At 35.8% G+C, this 15,079-nt stretch overlaps 1 protein-coding gene across 2 annotated transcripts in view; it reads right to left on the bottom strand.

The window, feature by feature from the left end:
• The window catches only part of LOC106768681 (DNA topoisomerase 1), a 47,517-nt gene that overhangs the window by 9,207 nt on the left and 23,231 nt on the right, over window positions 1-15,079 (bottom strand). For both annotated transcript variants that reach the window (XM_014653947.2, XM_014653946.2), the window contains exons 14-17: window positions 11,727-11,798; window positions 11,250-11,357; window positions 11,023-11,099; window positions 6,342-6,425 (exon numbers count right to left, since the gene is read on the bottom strand). In XM_014653947.2, coding sequence (XP_014509433.1) covers window positions 6,342-6,425; window positions 11,023-11,099; window positions 11,250-11,357; window positions 11,727-11,798 — 341 coding nt within the window. The remainder of the gene's footprint in view (window positions 1-6,341; window positions 6,426-11,022; window positions 11,100-11,249; window positions 11,358-11,726; window positions 11,799-15,079) is intronic.

Raw genomic sequence — 15,079 nt, 5'->3', positions numbered from 1 at the left:
ATATATATATATATATTAAAAGAAAATGGGGATAAAAATTTAATTAAATTAAAGGAGAGGGCTTTTTATTAAAAAGAGCGACGGTTTGCTATTTCTACTAAACTTTTGAAAGAAAGAGAAAAGCTGAACTCATTTCCTGAAAATTTTTCTCTCTCTAGAACCACTTCAGCCCTTACTTTCTCTACCTTCTCTCTAATCTTCACACTGATTCAACAGGTACATTTTTGTTTAGGTGGTGGTCACGCGTTCCCCGAAGTCGAGAGCTTCGACTTGAACCAATTGGTTTCGTGTTCTATAGCAGGTAAGTGGTTTTGCCCTTTTCCTTAACTATTCTTGAAATTAGGGCATGTGATTTTGCTTTTGCATGTGCCTTGTGTATTCATCTTTTCATTCCTTGCCCTATTCTAGCTCTAAGAGTTGTTTGTTGTCACCAATGTGGTGATCTATAGGTCCTATTTGGTTCTTCATTGTGTGGAGTCGTGTTTAGAGTGTGCTAGCAAGATGTACTGCTCAACCTCCAGGTAAGGGGAGCTGACTTTATTTTGTTTTGCTTTATGGTGTGTTTAACGTGTGATACCTATGAGTGATTGCATGAGTAAGGGGTGTCAATCCTTTTTATTTCAGTTGGTACTGTGATGCCATGAGTATTCGATTCTTGGACGTGAGTCCTCTTGTTGCTGATGAATTTTCTAATGGTTTGAAATTATATAGCTAGAAATGTGTGGTACTTTAAGTCTGATCATGGAGTTTTATATGTATGTGTGTGGCGTGTAAAGTTTATCGCGAATGATTAGACAAATATATAATGTAGTATATAATTTGGATCATTACAGATTATTGTGAAAATTGTTGCTTAGTGAAAAGTTCATGCAATTGCGAGTAAATAGATTTCAATGTTTAAATTATATTTTGGAGATAATCAGAGTACTGTAATAGTTTAACTTTTTTTTATAAACATCAGTCTATATGTAGTATATATATAATACCAAAGTACAACAGCGATTACACAAAGGATATGAAAATATCTGGATTCTTTTATGATGTTCATTCGATATTGGGGTTGGTTCAACAATCCTTATGTTGCTTTATGATGCAGTATATTTGGTTGTTTAAGTGGTTTAAGTCATGTAATATATATTTCTCTGGGCTCTGATAAAGGAAGTTTATTCTAGTGCAGTATTTATGGTTTCTTTTTTTTTATAGCTTATATTATATTATATTCTCATATTATATAAAGAGGTATTTTAAATATTATATAAGTTATATACTGTAATTTTAGTATAAAGTAATTGTGTTTTTAATATTATATAAGCTATATTATGTAATATTAGTATAAGTAATTGTGTTTGGAAATTTAGGAAACAAAAGTGTGGATTACGTATGTTACAGGATTTTTGGTTTTAAGATTGGTAAATAGTATATTATACTATATTATATATTAGATTAGATGCTTGTTCATTTTCTTTAGGTTCTTTTATATTATATAATAATATATGATATAAAGTTTGTCAAATGGTATGCATTTAATGTTGATATGATAACATTGTTTTTTTAAATACCATCATCCTTGCGTATTGCTTAATCAGTAAGATAAAGGGAGATATTTATTAACTCTTACGCGAATTTTTTTTTATTGTAAGTTAACATAGAATTAAGTGTTACTTTTGTTGTGGTATTCATTGGACATTGGCTAAATAGGAGGATGTAAGATTTTAGTTTGATACATAATACACATCATTTGAGTAAGTTTAACTCTACGGTTATTTCATTAAAAATTTAGTGTATAGTTTTAGAATTGACACATTGATTAGCTAAGGTTTTCTAGTTAAATACTTATTATGATGTGTTATTTTTAATTCTGGAAGAGTGGTGGAAGTAGTACTGGTATTTGTCCAGTGAAGCTCTTGGTGAATATGTGTTGGAATACCCTTGTTATGTTGGTGTGAATTGTGATTTAAATCCTATATCTCAAGGTGACATGATTTGGAGTGGTTGTAGAGATGGTGTCAGTTGTCTTGTATAACTGTATGGAGCTTTGAAATAGTATGTTTATCCCTACACTCATAGCACTGTTCATGCTCAAATAGAGAAGGACAGTGTGAGTGGTGAGAGTAGAAGGAGGTCCTCGTCTATAGTCTTAGTGTTTAGACATAGACTAGTGTGAGGATTTACCTTGCATGGTGTTGGAGAGGGCCAGCTGAACTATGCAAGTGCAAAGACGACCAATAGTTCAACAGTTATACCAATCTGGATGAGTCGCGTTGAGTAGTTGATGCATGGTTTGAATGGTATGCTTTGACTGTTCATTTCACATGTAACTAAGCATGATGACATTGATTGAGTGTACTATATGCATATCGCTTATTTATCTAGCTCACCCTTGCTTTTGTGTTTGTGTGTTGCTTGTGTATGTTTTCCCTTGCGATGATCATCCACTTAGATGTGAGTAGATGTTGTTGAGGAAGTTCCCTTGGAGCAAGAGTCAGAGGATACTCATGCTGCAGTTTAGTTCATTAGGATTTCTATATTTCAACTTAAGTCATTTTGAAATACTCTGATATTTGTATCACTTTGATGTACTCTTTATGCCTAAGTTTATGTTTAGACCTCTTAAGGTTTAAATTATGGTATTTCTTGGATGACGGTAAACTTTAAGACTTATTTGCAAGTCTATCTCCAAACCGTTCTCATTTATTTGGATAATGACGCCTATATTATATGATTATTATTATTATTATTATTATTATTATATATTTGGGATGACACATAAACTCAAGATCATCTAAACCTTTGTAAAACAAACAAGATTGCTCTATGTAGACCTCCTCTTCAAGAGAACCACAAAAAAGCTTTTCGAATATCCAAAAGATGAAGGAGCCGATGATGAACGGTTGCTAAGACAAGGAACAGTTCGACAATAGTCATTTCATTTCATCCACTAGAGAGAAAGTATCATTGTAGTTAAGCCCATAGATTTGAATATATCATTTTTCCATCAATCAAGATTTGAGGCAATCAACTTCCCCATTAGGTCTACCTTTAATGGCATAGACGCATCAATAGGCAACTAACTTCTCCTTGAAATTAAGAGGAGCTAACTCTATTGTTTTGTTATGTTCAAGACTCTGCCTTTCAATAGTTATGATTTGTCAACATAAGATGATCAAGTGCTTCCATTACAATTTTAGGTATAGTAATAGAAGGCCACAAGAAAATACGTAGTGTTCAACAATTTGGTATGAAGTAATGTGAGGCTGATCATTCAGTTTTTTATCATCACTCAAAGTGTTGGATATGTCTACTTGACATAATATGTTGATGACATTGTTCTTACAAGCAATGAAGTAATGGCAATTATTCAAAGTGAAGAAAGTAGGAGTTTAATGCCAGAGACCCCAATTGCGGATAATTCAGCTATGATTCTTGAAGGTGCAATAGCCATGGTTGCAAAACAAAAGAAAGAAGGCCCTCTTCCAAAAATGAAGAAAAATGAAGGAGTATGGTGCACCTATTGCAACAAACCATGTCACACAAGGGGCAAATGTTGGAAGTTAAATGGAAAACCTCAAAGCAAAGATTGGGGAGACAAAGGAGGCCCTCCAAGGAGAGGGGGGCAAGCTCATGTTGCTGGTCCTGAAAGTCAAGAAGGATCAGTCCAACTCAACCATGAGGAGTTCGAAAGAGTAAGATTCTTTCTTAGTAGATTGTGAGCTTGCCAAACACAAGCGTGTACCTTTTCCTATCAGTAATAAAGTAAGCAATTATTCATTTTATCTTGTTCATACAAAGATGTGTGGGGACCCTCTAATGTTCCTAGTACTTCAAGGGCTAACTGGTTTATAACCTTTATAGATGATTGAACAAGGGATGGCTTTTCCTTCTGAAACACAAATCTGAGGTCAGCTCTATTTTTGTACAGTTTGTTTCAATGATTAAAAATCAATTTGGAATTAATATAAAATAAAAATTACGTCTGATAATGCAAAAGATTACTTCAATCATACTCTAAATTCTTTTTGTTAAAAGGAAGGAATAATCCATGAATCCTTATGTGTAAACACACCCCAATAAAATGAGATTGTTGTTAGAAAAAATGGGCACTTATAAGATCAAATTAGAGCACTTTTTTTCCAAAATAATGTTCTAAACAAATTTGGGGGGAAGCTATACTCAGTCCCACTTACTTGATTAATAGATTACCTTCTTCTGTTTTATCCTCAAAAAGCCCCATGGAAGTCTTAAACTCATTCTACCCACATATAATCCATACAAATAACCTTCAACCTAGAATACTTGGGTGTGTCTCTTTTGTACATGTTCATAGTAATGGGAGAGGAAAACCTAACCCAAGGGCAATAAAGTGTATTTTCTTGGGGTACTCAGCAATCCAAAAAGAATATAAGAGCTTTCATCCTCCATACAAAAAAGTTTTTGTCAAGAGATGTTACTTTCAATAAACGAGTAAGCTACCTTGACCAATCTCATCTTCAGGGGAAGACTTAAGAGAGGAAGATGAGTCTTTTATATTACCAAATTTGTCTATTGGATTAGTTAGAATATCACTAGAATATAAATTCTAAAGAATACTACCACTATATCTGAAGCTGGAGTTGAAATAGAACAAGTAGAGGTGAATATAATTTCCTTAATTTGCAATACCAGCAACTAAATCTCCGACTAACGCGACATCACGCACCAGTCAAATGCTTTGCTACTCTAGGCGTGTGTCTCTCACATATGGGCTTTTGGTCAAAATTTTCCCTAACCACCGTCTTCGGGGTCGCTAGAGCATTCTGAGCCATTATCTGCCCTTTGTTATTCATTCCAATAGAGGAACACGTCCTCAATGCACATATTGTAAAAGAATTGGTCACAAAAAGAAATTCTTACTCTTTACATGATTTTCCCCACAAGGCAACCGATATTTCCTTGTCTTGGAATTTCTCAGCCCAAGTTCTTTATTGAAGAAAGCAAGAATATCTCAAGTTAAAGTTTCAAAGCCAAGCACCATATTTCACCCAGTCCTTTTTGTTGAAAGCTTGCCTTTGATCATATCTTTGGTAATGTTTCATTATTTTCCTCTATTTCTCATCCTAATACACTTTATTTCATTACTCTAGCCAATGGTTCCAAAGTTACTTCTTAAAGGAGTTGGTAAAATTTCCCTTTCTTCCTCACTAAACCTCAAGAATGTTCTTGTTCCTAGTTGTCCTTTTAACCTAATTTCTTTGAGTCAATTAACTAAATCTTTGAATTGTTCTATAACTTTTGGTGTGAATTCCTTTGTTATTCAAGATCATAGTACAAGACGATTGATTGGTGAAGGACATGAATCTGAGGGACTCTATTATCTTGGTACTAGACCATCAGTGTCTTGTTTAGCTTCCCAATCTCCTAAGCTTTTACACGATTGCTTAGGTCATCCAACCCTAGGACATTAAGAGAGAGAAATCATGAGAAACTCTAGATGACTCACCAAACGCTAGAGGATCAAAGAATAAAGGGAAAAAATGAGCTAAAAAGACTAAAGAACACGAACTGTGGTGGTCCAAAAGGATTTCAACCACAAGAAGGCGGCACCTAAGACACACTTTCCTAGGACAGCCAAGATGATGATAACATCGATTAGATTTTTGATCTACGACCACCGAGGTTAGGTCACACTACTCAAGATCCATCGGACCCAAGCATTAGCAAATAAAACCCAAGCGACTGGTGGTTACAAACGATAACAAACGATGCCAAACGGTGATGGGATGGAAATTGCTATTTTGGTTAGAAAGAAAAAGAGCACGATCGACTTGTTTTGATACCAACTTGAGAAAAACACAAGAATATGGAATGAATGAGAGTGAATTTACCTCTCTTAAGAACTCATAATGTTCATAATGACTTTGGAGATTTTAGATACAATGTATGAGGGAAGAAAAGAGAATAGGAAAGGTCATATTTAGGAACTAGGTATCGCAAAGCATACAGCAACTTTCAATAAATCCTATTTAAGGCAACTTATTTTAACATATACATGCGTACATGTATGTGTATATATATATATATGTATGTATGCAAATATGTCTGTATATGAACTATTAGGGATGTAAGTATATTGTCAAGCTCTTTTTATCATATACACTCCTTGAAGTTGGTATCAAAGTATATTCCCATAAAGTTTGTTGGCCCCATTGGTTGTCTGCATATAAGTGTGTGTATTCCCATAAAATGTATTTAGTTAAATACTCTTGATGAACAAATATGGCATATATCATATAATCCACCACATTGAACACGTCAAATAATTTAGAGAAATAACCTACAAAACAAATATGCAATAAAATACTCACTTGCACGATGGATGTTGATCACAACCAATAAAGTAGCCAGCGCCGAATCTACTTACTTTAAAAATAAGTGTGCCTTCCATGCAACTGAAACAAGTTCAAATATAAAATCAAGAGAAAATCTAATCAATATACAAGGCAATAACTACGAAATTAGCCAAGTATAACGACAACATTTTAAGACAATTCACATGATTTATGCTTATCAATTGTAGTCTTCTCTAGAAATGTTGACCATGCTCTAGTGTTGAGTCTGTTGGGTAGTTATATTTTGCAGTTAGCCATCACAAGTCAAACTAAAAATTAATTATATTGATTGTAAAATTGAAGCAGTTGTAATTGATAAAATTAATATTTCATTCTCATATGACTATTTTCCTCTCTTTCTGTTGGCTTCCTTGAGTTTCTCTCACTAACATTTTTCATTGTCATATCAAATCTTAGAAAAGGATAGAAAAGACTCAAATATTATGTTAATAACAAAAAATAGAAGCTAGAGAATAGAAAATAATGATTAAGTTTAGCGGACAAAAAAGAAATAATCAAGGAAAAAAATCATTCATAAAGAATCTCCATCCAAGGGGAATCCTCCTTTCGTTCCTACAAAGTGTTTTAGGCCAAACTCAACCCTTATAAGATCAGCTTATAAGTTTAATGTAAGATAAATTGTTTCTAGTATTATTTATATAGGAGCAATTGCTCTTAAATAGAATACTGAGACATAACTAAAAATCCTAATTTATTGTCTGTATCCCTTTTGGATAGTTGAGCAACCCTTTTGGATAGTTGAGTAATCCTAGATCGTTTTCATGGAGGGTGGTTGTTAGGAATTGGATAATTTATAAAAGAAGGCCCAAGGCCCATCTGTCTTAGCTGTGAAGTGGTGAGAAAAGGACGGGTAGATCGGGTATATAAAGAATAAAATATTATACTAGGAGGGGGGAAAAGATCTTATACCTTGGTATAGTCAGGTTTTGACACCTCGAGAGAGGGGTTAGGCCCTCGTTACACGTGTTGCTTCTTTCTTTTCAATAAATAATATACCCACACTTTTATACAGCTATTCTGTTGCATATTCTGTGAGTGCGTGAGTGAGTTGGTTAGGATTTTATCACTGAGATTCGTAACAAGTGGTCCGACCTGTCGGATCCAGGTGGCGAGTGATTGGAGAATGGAGGGAAAAAATGAAGGGCGCCTAAAAGTGGTGGAGAACCAGCTTGAAGCTCTGGGGATCACTGTAGATGGGTTAAAGGCTGAAACGGCAGCCATGAGACAAGATTCAACAGCCATTTGTCAAGATCTTCAAGAGGTCATGCGCATATTAGGAGGTCGCAATCGCGACCACGAGGGAGCATCGGACGGGAGCCAATCATCTGTGAATGGTGACCGGAGAGGGAGGCGAGAAGAGGAAAATGGAGGACGTGAGACGGAACGAACAGAGGGACAGTTTAATTGGCAAAAGAGAGTAGAACTTCCCATATTCGAAGGGGTGGATCCATTGAACTCGATCAACCGGGTGGAGCGTTTCTTTGAATTACAAGGAGTGACGGAGGATGAGAAGGTCCGAATCGCATATGTCAGCACGGAAGGAAGCACCGGCTATTGGTATCGATTTTGGAGGGAGAAGGCGAGAGACCGCACATGGGAAGGGCTCAAATGTGCTATGATCGGAAGATTTGGGAAGCGAAGCAGAGGAACGATTTTCGAAAGGCTGGTTGCGAACCGTCAAACAGGTACAGTCGAGGAGTACATCAACGATTTCGAAATCTTGGTGCGGTGAACGTGGGGATCGAACACGTTGTGAGTGCGTGAGTGAGTTGGTTAGGATTTTATCATTGAGATTCGTAACAGTGGTATTATCTGTATCCCTTTTGGATAGTTGAGTAACCAATTAAAGTGCAGTTAATAGCTCAAGGATTAAGTTTCCCCCAAAGATTAGAATGAACATGGGCAAAGGATACACAGTCAAAGAGTCGAGACACAAGACGATTTGTTGTCCTAAAGTTTGGGAAAATATTGTAGAATAGTTGAATAGGATTGTTATTACTTGGTATTTTGGAAGGAATATGATTAACCAATTAGGTAGTAGTAAGAAAGTCTTTTTCCCAAAACTTTTTTGGAACATTTTTATGGAGAAGAGAAGTTTGAGTCACCCTATTTTGTTGTACGGTGTTCACACAACAATATTCATGAATTATTCCTTGTTCATTGAAGAAGGAGGATGATGTTTGTTTGAAAAAACATTTGGCATTATCTAAACGAACTCTTTTAATGGTTTTCTCAACTGATTTTCAATCATTAGGACAAAGTTTTTGTAAACTTGGCTCACTTCACTTTAAATTTGTAGAGTCTTCATTGTGAGGTGTGAGCTGGCAAAACATAAATGTGTACCTTTTCCTGTGAGTAATAAAGTAATCACTTCTCCTTTTTATCTTATTCTTGTTGTTGAAATTGTTGATAGGGGCAGCACTGGTTTAGCCAAATCTTACAACCTCAGAGCTTTCGATCTTTATGATGACAACACATAATTAATAACACGTGTGTTTATGTGTTACATGTTCATAGCTTTCATGTTTATGATTATATGAGAACATGTTAGTGTTGTTTCTGTCATTGCATGCAATTCACCGTGTTATACATGAAATCTTATTTGGGATTGCATAACAAATGTTTTGAAAAAGGAAAACCACATGCACTTTTGTTGAACTTAAATTGTGTGGCAAAACAGCAGTTTTAAGTCGACTTCCTTATGAAGTAAGTCAATTAAAATTCGTGACTTTGCACAAACTTTTTCAAAGTGTGTTATGGGTATTTTGGAAAGAAAGTTTTCAAAACTATGCATTTAACTGTTACAAAGTCGACTATGTGCGCAAGCCATTCGACTTAGTCTGTTATGTTTTGAAATTATGTTAATGCTTCACAAATTCTGTCTAATGGCTATATTTTTAATATGTTTGACCAAGCATTAATTGTGTAATCAATTAAGTTGCTTTGATTGCTACTAACTGTCTGAGTATATTCGACCCTATTAGTAGCAAAGTCGACATAGGAGCACCCGTTTTATGAAAAACTATATATAGACGCGAATTTGAATTTTGCATACACTTTTGTGATTGTAATGATTTGATTGATTTTTTTCATATTATTGATCTCTTGCAAAACGTATGAAAGCTCCAAGAATCCGCAAAGAAGATCATGGTGTTCCTCTTTGGTGATTGCTTGACGAGTAAGAATTTGTGTGCTTTGTCTGTCTGATCAACCTGCACTTGAGGTGTCTGTTTCGTGATCAGTTTTCTCTCAATCTTGTAAAGATTGTTGTTGCACTGTTGTGACTACAGGAAGAGGATGTGCGGCATTCTAAACTTTGAGGATTGTTCAAAGTGTTGAAGACTGTAGGAGAGGAGACATCTTGTTATTGTTCTTCTTTGTTATATGTCTACATTTTGATTAGAGGGTTAGAAGTGTTTTATAATTTTGACGTGCAGATCGTTATAAAAGCCTTGTTGTAAAAACCTTTATCATTATAGTGCATTTACTTCCTGGGATTGGAAGGACACTGAATGTAGGCAGGTTAGCTGAACCAGTATAAAACATGTGTTTGATTTCTCTATCTCTGTACTTTTACTTTCAAAGTCGACTTTACTTTTTACATAGTCAACTATATTCCGCTGCATTTGAAAAATCTTATTCCTTGCGTTTCAATAAAGTATTGAAAGATCATCCTTTTGCGAAAAAGATTTTTAAAGACTTTGATTTTAAGTTTCACCAATTCACAACCCCCCCTCCCCCCTAAATGCTTTACAACCTTTATTGATGATTGTACATAAGTAACATAGTTTTTCTCCTTAAACACAAATTCAAGGTTAGCTACATTGTTATGTAGTTTGTGTCACTGATTAGAAATCAATTTGGAATTACTATCAAGAAAGTTAGGTTTGATAATGGTAAAGATTATTTCAATCATACCTTAATTTTTTTTATTTTCCAAAAGAAGGGATAATCCATGAATGCTCATGTGTATACACACCTGAACAAGACAGAATTGTTGAACGAGAAAATGGGCACTTAAATGAACAAAATAGAGCACTACTTTTTCAAAATAATATTCCAAGAAAATTTTGGGGAATTTCATACTTACTGCCACTTATTTAATTAACAAATTACCTTCTACTGTCTTGTCATTAAAATGTCCAATAGAAGTTCTCAACTCATTCTATCCACATATAACTCACACTTAACATTCCACCTATAATATTTGGGGTGTGTCCCATTTATACATGTTCACCGACATCAAAGCACAAAACTAGATCCAAGGGATTGTTAAATGTGTTTTTCTAGGGTACTCTGTCACACAAAAAGGGTGTAATTGTTTTCATCATCTTCCCAGAAAATTGTGTCAAGGGATACCACCTTCAATGAGCAAGTTAGCTATTTTACCCATCCTCATCTTCATGGGAAGAGTTTAGAGAGGAGGAGGATGAGCCTTTATAATCCCAAATTTTTCTTTCAGACCAGAAAATGAAAAAAATAAAATTCAAAACGAGTAATATTACTAAAATTGAAGCTAAGAGGTAAAGAGTAGAGGTGAATAAAAATACTAACTCTTCAGGATAAATAATTTGTCTCTTATCATTCCACATTTTATTAGTTAATTTTAATTACATCCAAAAATATAATATTTTACCTTGGACAAACCCGACTCTGATCTGGAAGAGAAGCAAATAAAAAATCGCCAAACTTTTTTTCCAACATTTTCTCAACCTACAAGCATATAGAACGGATTCATGAGTAAAGATCCAAAAATATACAGGTGCATGTAGAAATATTCACAATTGCCAAATAGAACATAGCAACAAATTTATAATTTTAGATCAAAAAATTCCAATCCGTGAGCGAAAACAGATTTTACACCTGATGAATATGAACATTTGAAGTACGCTCACAGTATGACTTAAACCGTGTCCAATAGTCTCTAAGGAGGCCTTTCCATTCAGTGAATCCAGCAGAAACGTTATCAAGCTGGATGAAGAAGTAGACATAAGATAAGAAAAACAAACAATAACAACAACCAACTAGATCAAACTGTAGATAAAAGAATCAGATTAAAATAGTGAGGGAAAACGAGTCAATAAATGGCGTCAATTATAATAGTGATACAGCTTCCCAGCTTTAAAATTTGAGATGACAATGGATAGGTTATTGTAGGTTAACTAAAGTATCTCCTCCTAGCTTTTATATTCATGCAAACAGAAACCTCAATTTCCTTTACACATGCACCCAATGCATGTGATTTGTTTGGGTACTCATGAGATTCAAATCACATGGCCATCCTAAATACATATAAAATGGAAAGCTCAAATGGCACCACAAGCAAATCAGAGTAGATACCTCAGTTTCCATATCAGCAGTAAAACTGTAGTCCGTGACCTCTGAAAAATGATGCGACAGAAAAGCTGAAACCTAACAATCACCCAAAAACTTGCATAAAATACACATCATATCAAGCTCATCTAACATTTGTATAAAGAAAGCGGCAATGAACAAGCCTGGCTTGAATTAAGTCATAAAACTTATAATAGAAAAGGAAAATATATCCTATTTCCCACTATGCCATGGGCAAAAGAGAATACGGTGTTAAACTAAAAGGGTAATTGTGAGAGAATGTTGCTGAATTAGAATGAAATGAGTACTCTAATTGTGAGAGAATGTGTTAGGTTGATCCGCCCATGATGCAAAATTAATCATTGTGCTCTGTTAGAGATATTATATGTAGTTTATAGTTATCTCTTATCTTTAGTTAGTTTGTTTATATTTCTTATTTGTATTTTGAACTTAACTCATATTTCTTTTATTATAAATAGAGGACCCTATATGTATATTCAATATACAAGAGAGTTTTCACTATATTCAACTTGGTATTAGAGTCAGGTTTTCTGATCCTTTTCTACGCGGTCTTTCTTGCCATTGGAGGCCAGTGGCAGGGCGGCCCCTTAAAAGACTCTTTTTCAACCTGTGTCTTTACACTTCAATGGGCAATCCCTGGTTTCTGTCTTTCTGGACACCGTCTCTGGCCCTCGTCTCCGGCCACCGTCGTCTTCGCCACTTGTACCACTGATGCACCAACACCTAGTCCTACCTCTACTGCTTCTGTTCTTCTTCTGAAACGTCTCCAAGGGCAATCGGTGGTTAACACTAAGGAATTTCAACACCAAAATTATGGGTTGAAACAATTTCACCAACCCTTTGTCAAATATGTCAGATTTGTTTAGGTGCTTTGATGAATAAAAGCTCATTATGATCTTCCACTTTCACGGTTTGTCATCGGCGCCGACCATCTCCTCCGCCGTTGGCCATCGGAGTATGTGTCCAGCCATTACAGGCTCCATCAGTCAGAGATGGCAATCCCTGCAGTTTTGTTGCTTTTAGCCACTACAGGTCCCATTACCCCATTAGTCAATGATGGCAATCCCTTTGTCGCTTTCAGCCACTGCAGGCACAATCCTTCCTTGATGGCAATCCAGTCCCTGGAGTTTATCATTGTCCTCCTTTGTCAAAGTCATCCTACTTGAAGTTTCATGGTGCTAATTGAAGTTTCGCAATTGTCCACCATTGTCCATAAACTGTTGTTGTTCGTCGACCTATGATTGCGCATTGTTTGCCGCACACTCTAAAAGACAGATTACATATTTCAAATTGAGTTTATTTATTCCAAGCTTAGTCCAGACAATTTGTATACTCCACCTTGAGGGGGAGTGTTAGAGATATTATATTTAGTTTATATTTATCTCTTATCATTAGTTAGTTTGTTTATATTTCTTATTTGTATTTTGGGCTTAGTCCATATTTCTTCTATTATAAATAGAGGATCCTACATGTATATTCAATATACAAGGGAGTTTTCATTATATTCAACTTGCTCTAATGGAATTGCTATTATTTATGGAAAAGAGGGCACCAGAAGATAAGGTTTTCTAAACTCTAGCATAATTTAACTTTAAGGATCCAAAAATGACCATCTTAATCATCTTTTAATTTGTTGATTAACCCGTAACCAAAACTTTATCTTTGTATTAAATGAAATTTCCCATTCTTTATGGAAAATAGGGCATCAAAGGATATCAGATTAAGGCAAAAGAAGAAATATTCTTAAAGCAGTGACCAATTGAATGAATATACTGGAATGAATTTACTAATATAACATAGCATTATAAAAAGAAATAGAAAGCGATGAGGCCTACAACAGTGGCTTAGCCCAAACATCTCTAGGCCCTTCAGATTCATAGACAAACTTTTGCACCTGGATGACAATGTCCAGAAGGATGTATGTTGTCATATGCAGGGAATTTGCATGCACATGATTTATGCTGCTCTTCCGGGATCCTCGTCGTCTGCCCCATTAGTACTTCGAAATCTCTTACATAATTGCTCACTGCGCCCTCCTGTTTGATGGCAGATAACCTCTCGTAAACGGACCCTCGACCTCCTTCTCCGAATCGTATCACCAGTGCCCTCTTTAATCCATCCCAAGAATGGTTCTTGGTCTTCTCTCTCCAAAAACGGTACCAATACACTACGTAGCCTTCCATACTGATGAAAGCCAACTACAATTTCTCCTCTTTCGCAACTTTCTGCACTTCAAAGAACTTCTCTGCCCTACTAATCCAAATCAGTGGGTCGCCCCCTTCGTACGCCGGCAACTCTACGCGTTTCCTCCAATTTGCCGACCCATCTTGATTCCCTTTGTCCCTTCTTCCTCTTTGTCCATTGGGTCCTCCCTCGTTCTTGTTCACTGAGGATTGGCTCCCGTCTTAGCACTGGCCGCGATCCCCCAATATTTTCAAGATCGCTTGGATGTCTTGGCGCATCGCCTCATAATTATGCCTTAACACTCTCGTCTCATGACGCAAAAACACCGTGTCCACCTTCGTCTCTGCTACTGCAATCTCTACCGCCTCCAATTGCCCCTCTACTACCGCCACTCTTCCCTCCATCAGGTGCGAAGGAACATCTCCCCTTCTAGCACGAACGTCTCCGCTCCAATTGGGTTATCCGACAGGTCGGACCAATTGATAGGTTCCTAAATTGATAGGTCAAACTTAGTCAAAATGAAGTTTCAAGAGTAAAGCAGGGAGAGGAGGCTCTAGTGATCCCATGGTGATGGCGCGACAAAGTTCCAACAAGTAGAGAGCAGTGCTCGGGAGACATGCGCCTAACTATAACGAGAAGAGAGGAGGCATGTGACAACGCATGGGATCAAACTAGCTTCTGAGACTGACAAGGTTGGCCGTCAATCGAAGAGGCATTTCAAATCCAATGGTCACCAATCTAAACTGTGACGATGACTACAGCAAACAGCGATGGATAGAACTAGACATTAGCAAACAAGATTGTAAGAGATGACAGAGAAAAGCAGAGCGGGATCAACCCACTCTAATACCAACTTAATGATAAGAGCAGAGCAATATATTTTTTGAAGGCTTAAAGGACCCTTCACATGTTCTTCTACTAATATTGATTAAGACCTTATACAAGACCTAATAATTATTCCAACACTATCTATTAGTTTATCTAACTAAAATATATATGGACATGAAGAAAACAAAAAATTAGAATAAAGACCATAGACCAATCATTCATTAGAAAAATTATATGTTTATTGTCAATTATTGTTGAGATATTTTAGGAAGTTTTAGATTTGACTCCATTTGTTTTTAATTATGTATATTGGTTGTATCTTGATT

Source organism: Vigna radiata, chromosome 7 (assembly GCF_000741045.1).
Source record: "Vigna radiata var. radiata cultivar VC1973A chromosome 7, Vradiata_ver6, whole genome shotgun sequence".
Taxonomy (NCBI): domain Eukaryota; kingdom Viridiplantae; phylum Streptophyta; class Magnoliopsida; order Fabales; family Fabaceae; genus Vigna; species Vigna radiata.
This window is presented reverse-complemented; position numbering and strand designations above follow the sequence as displayed.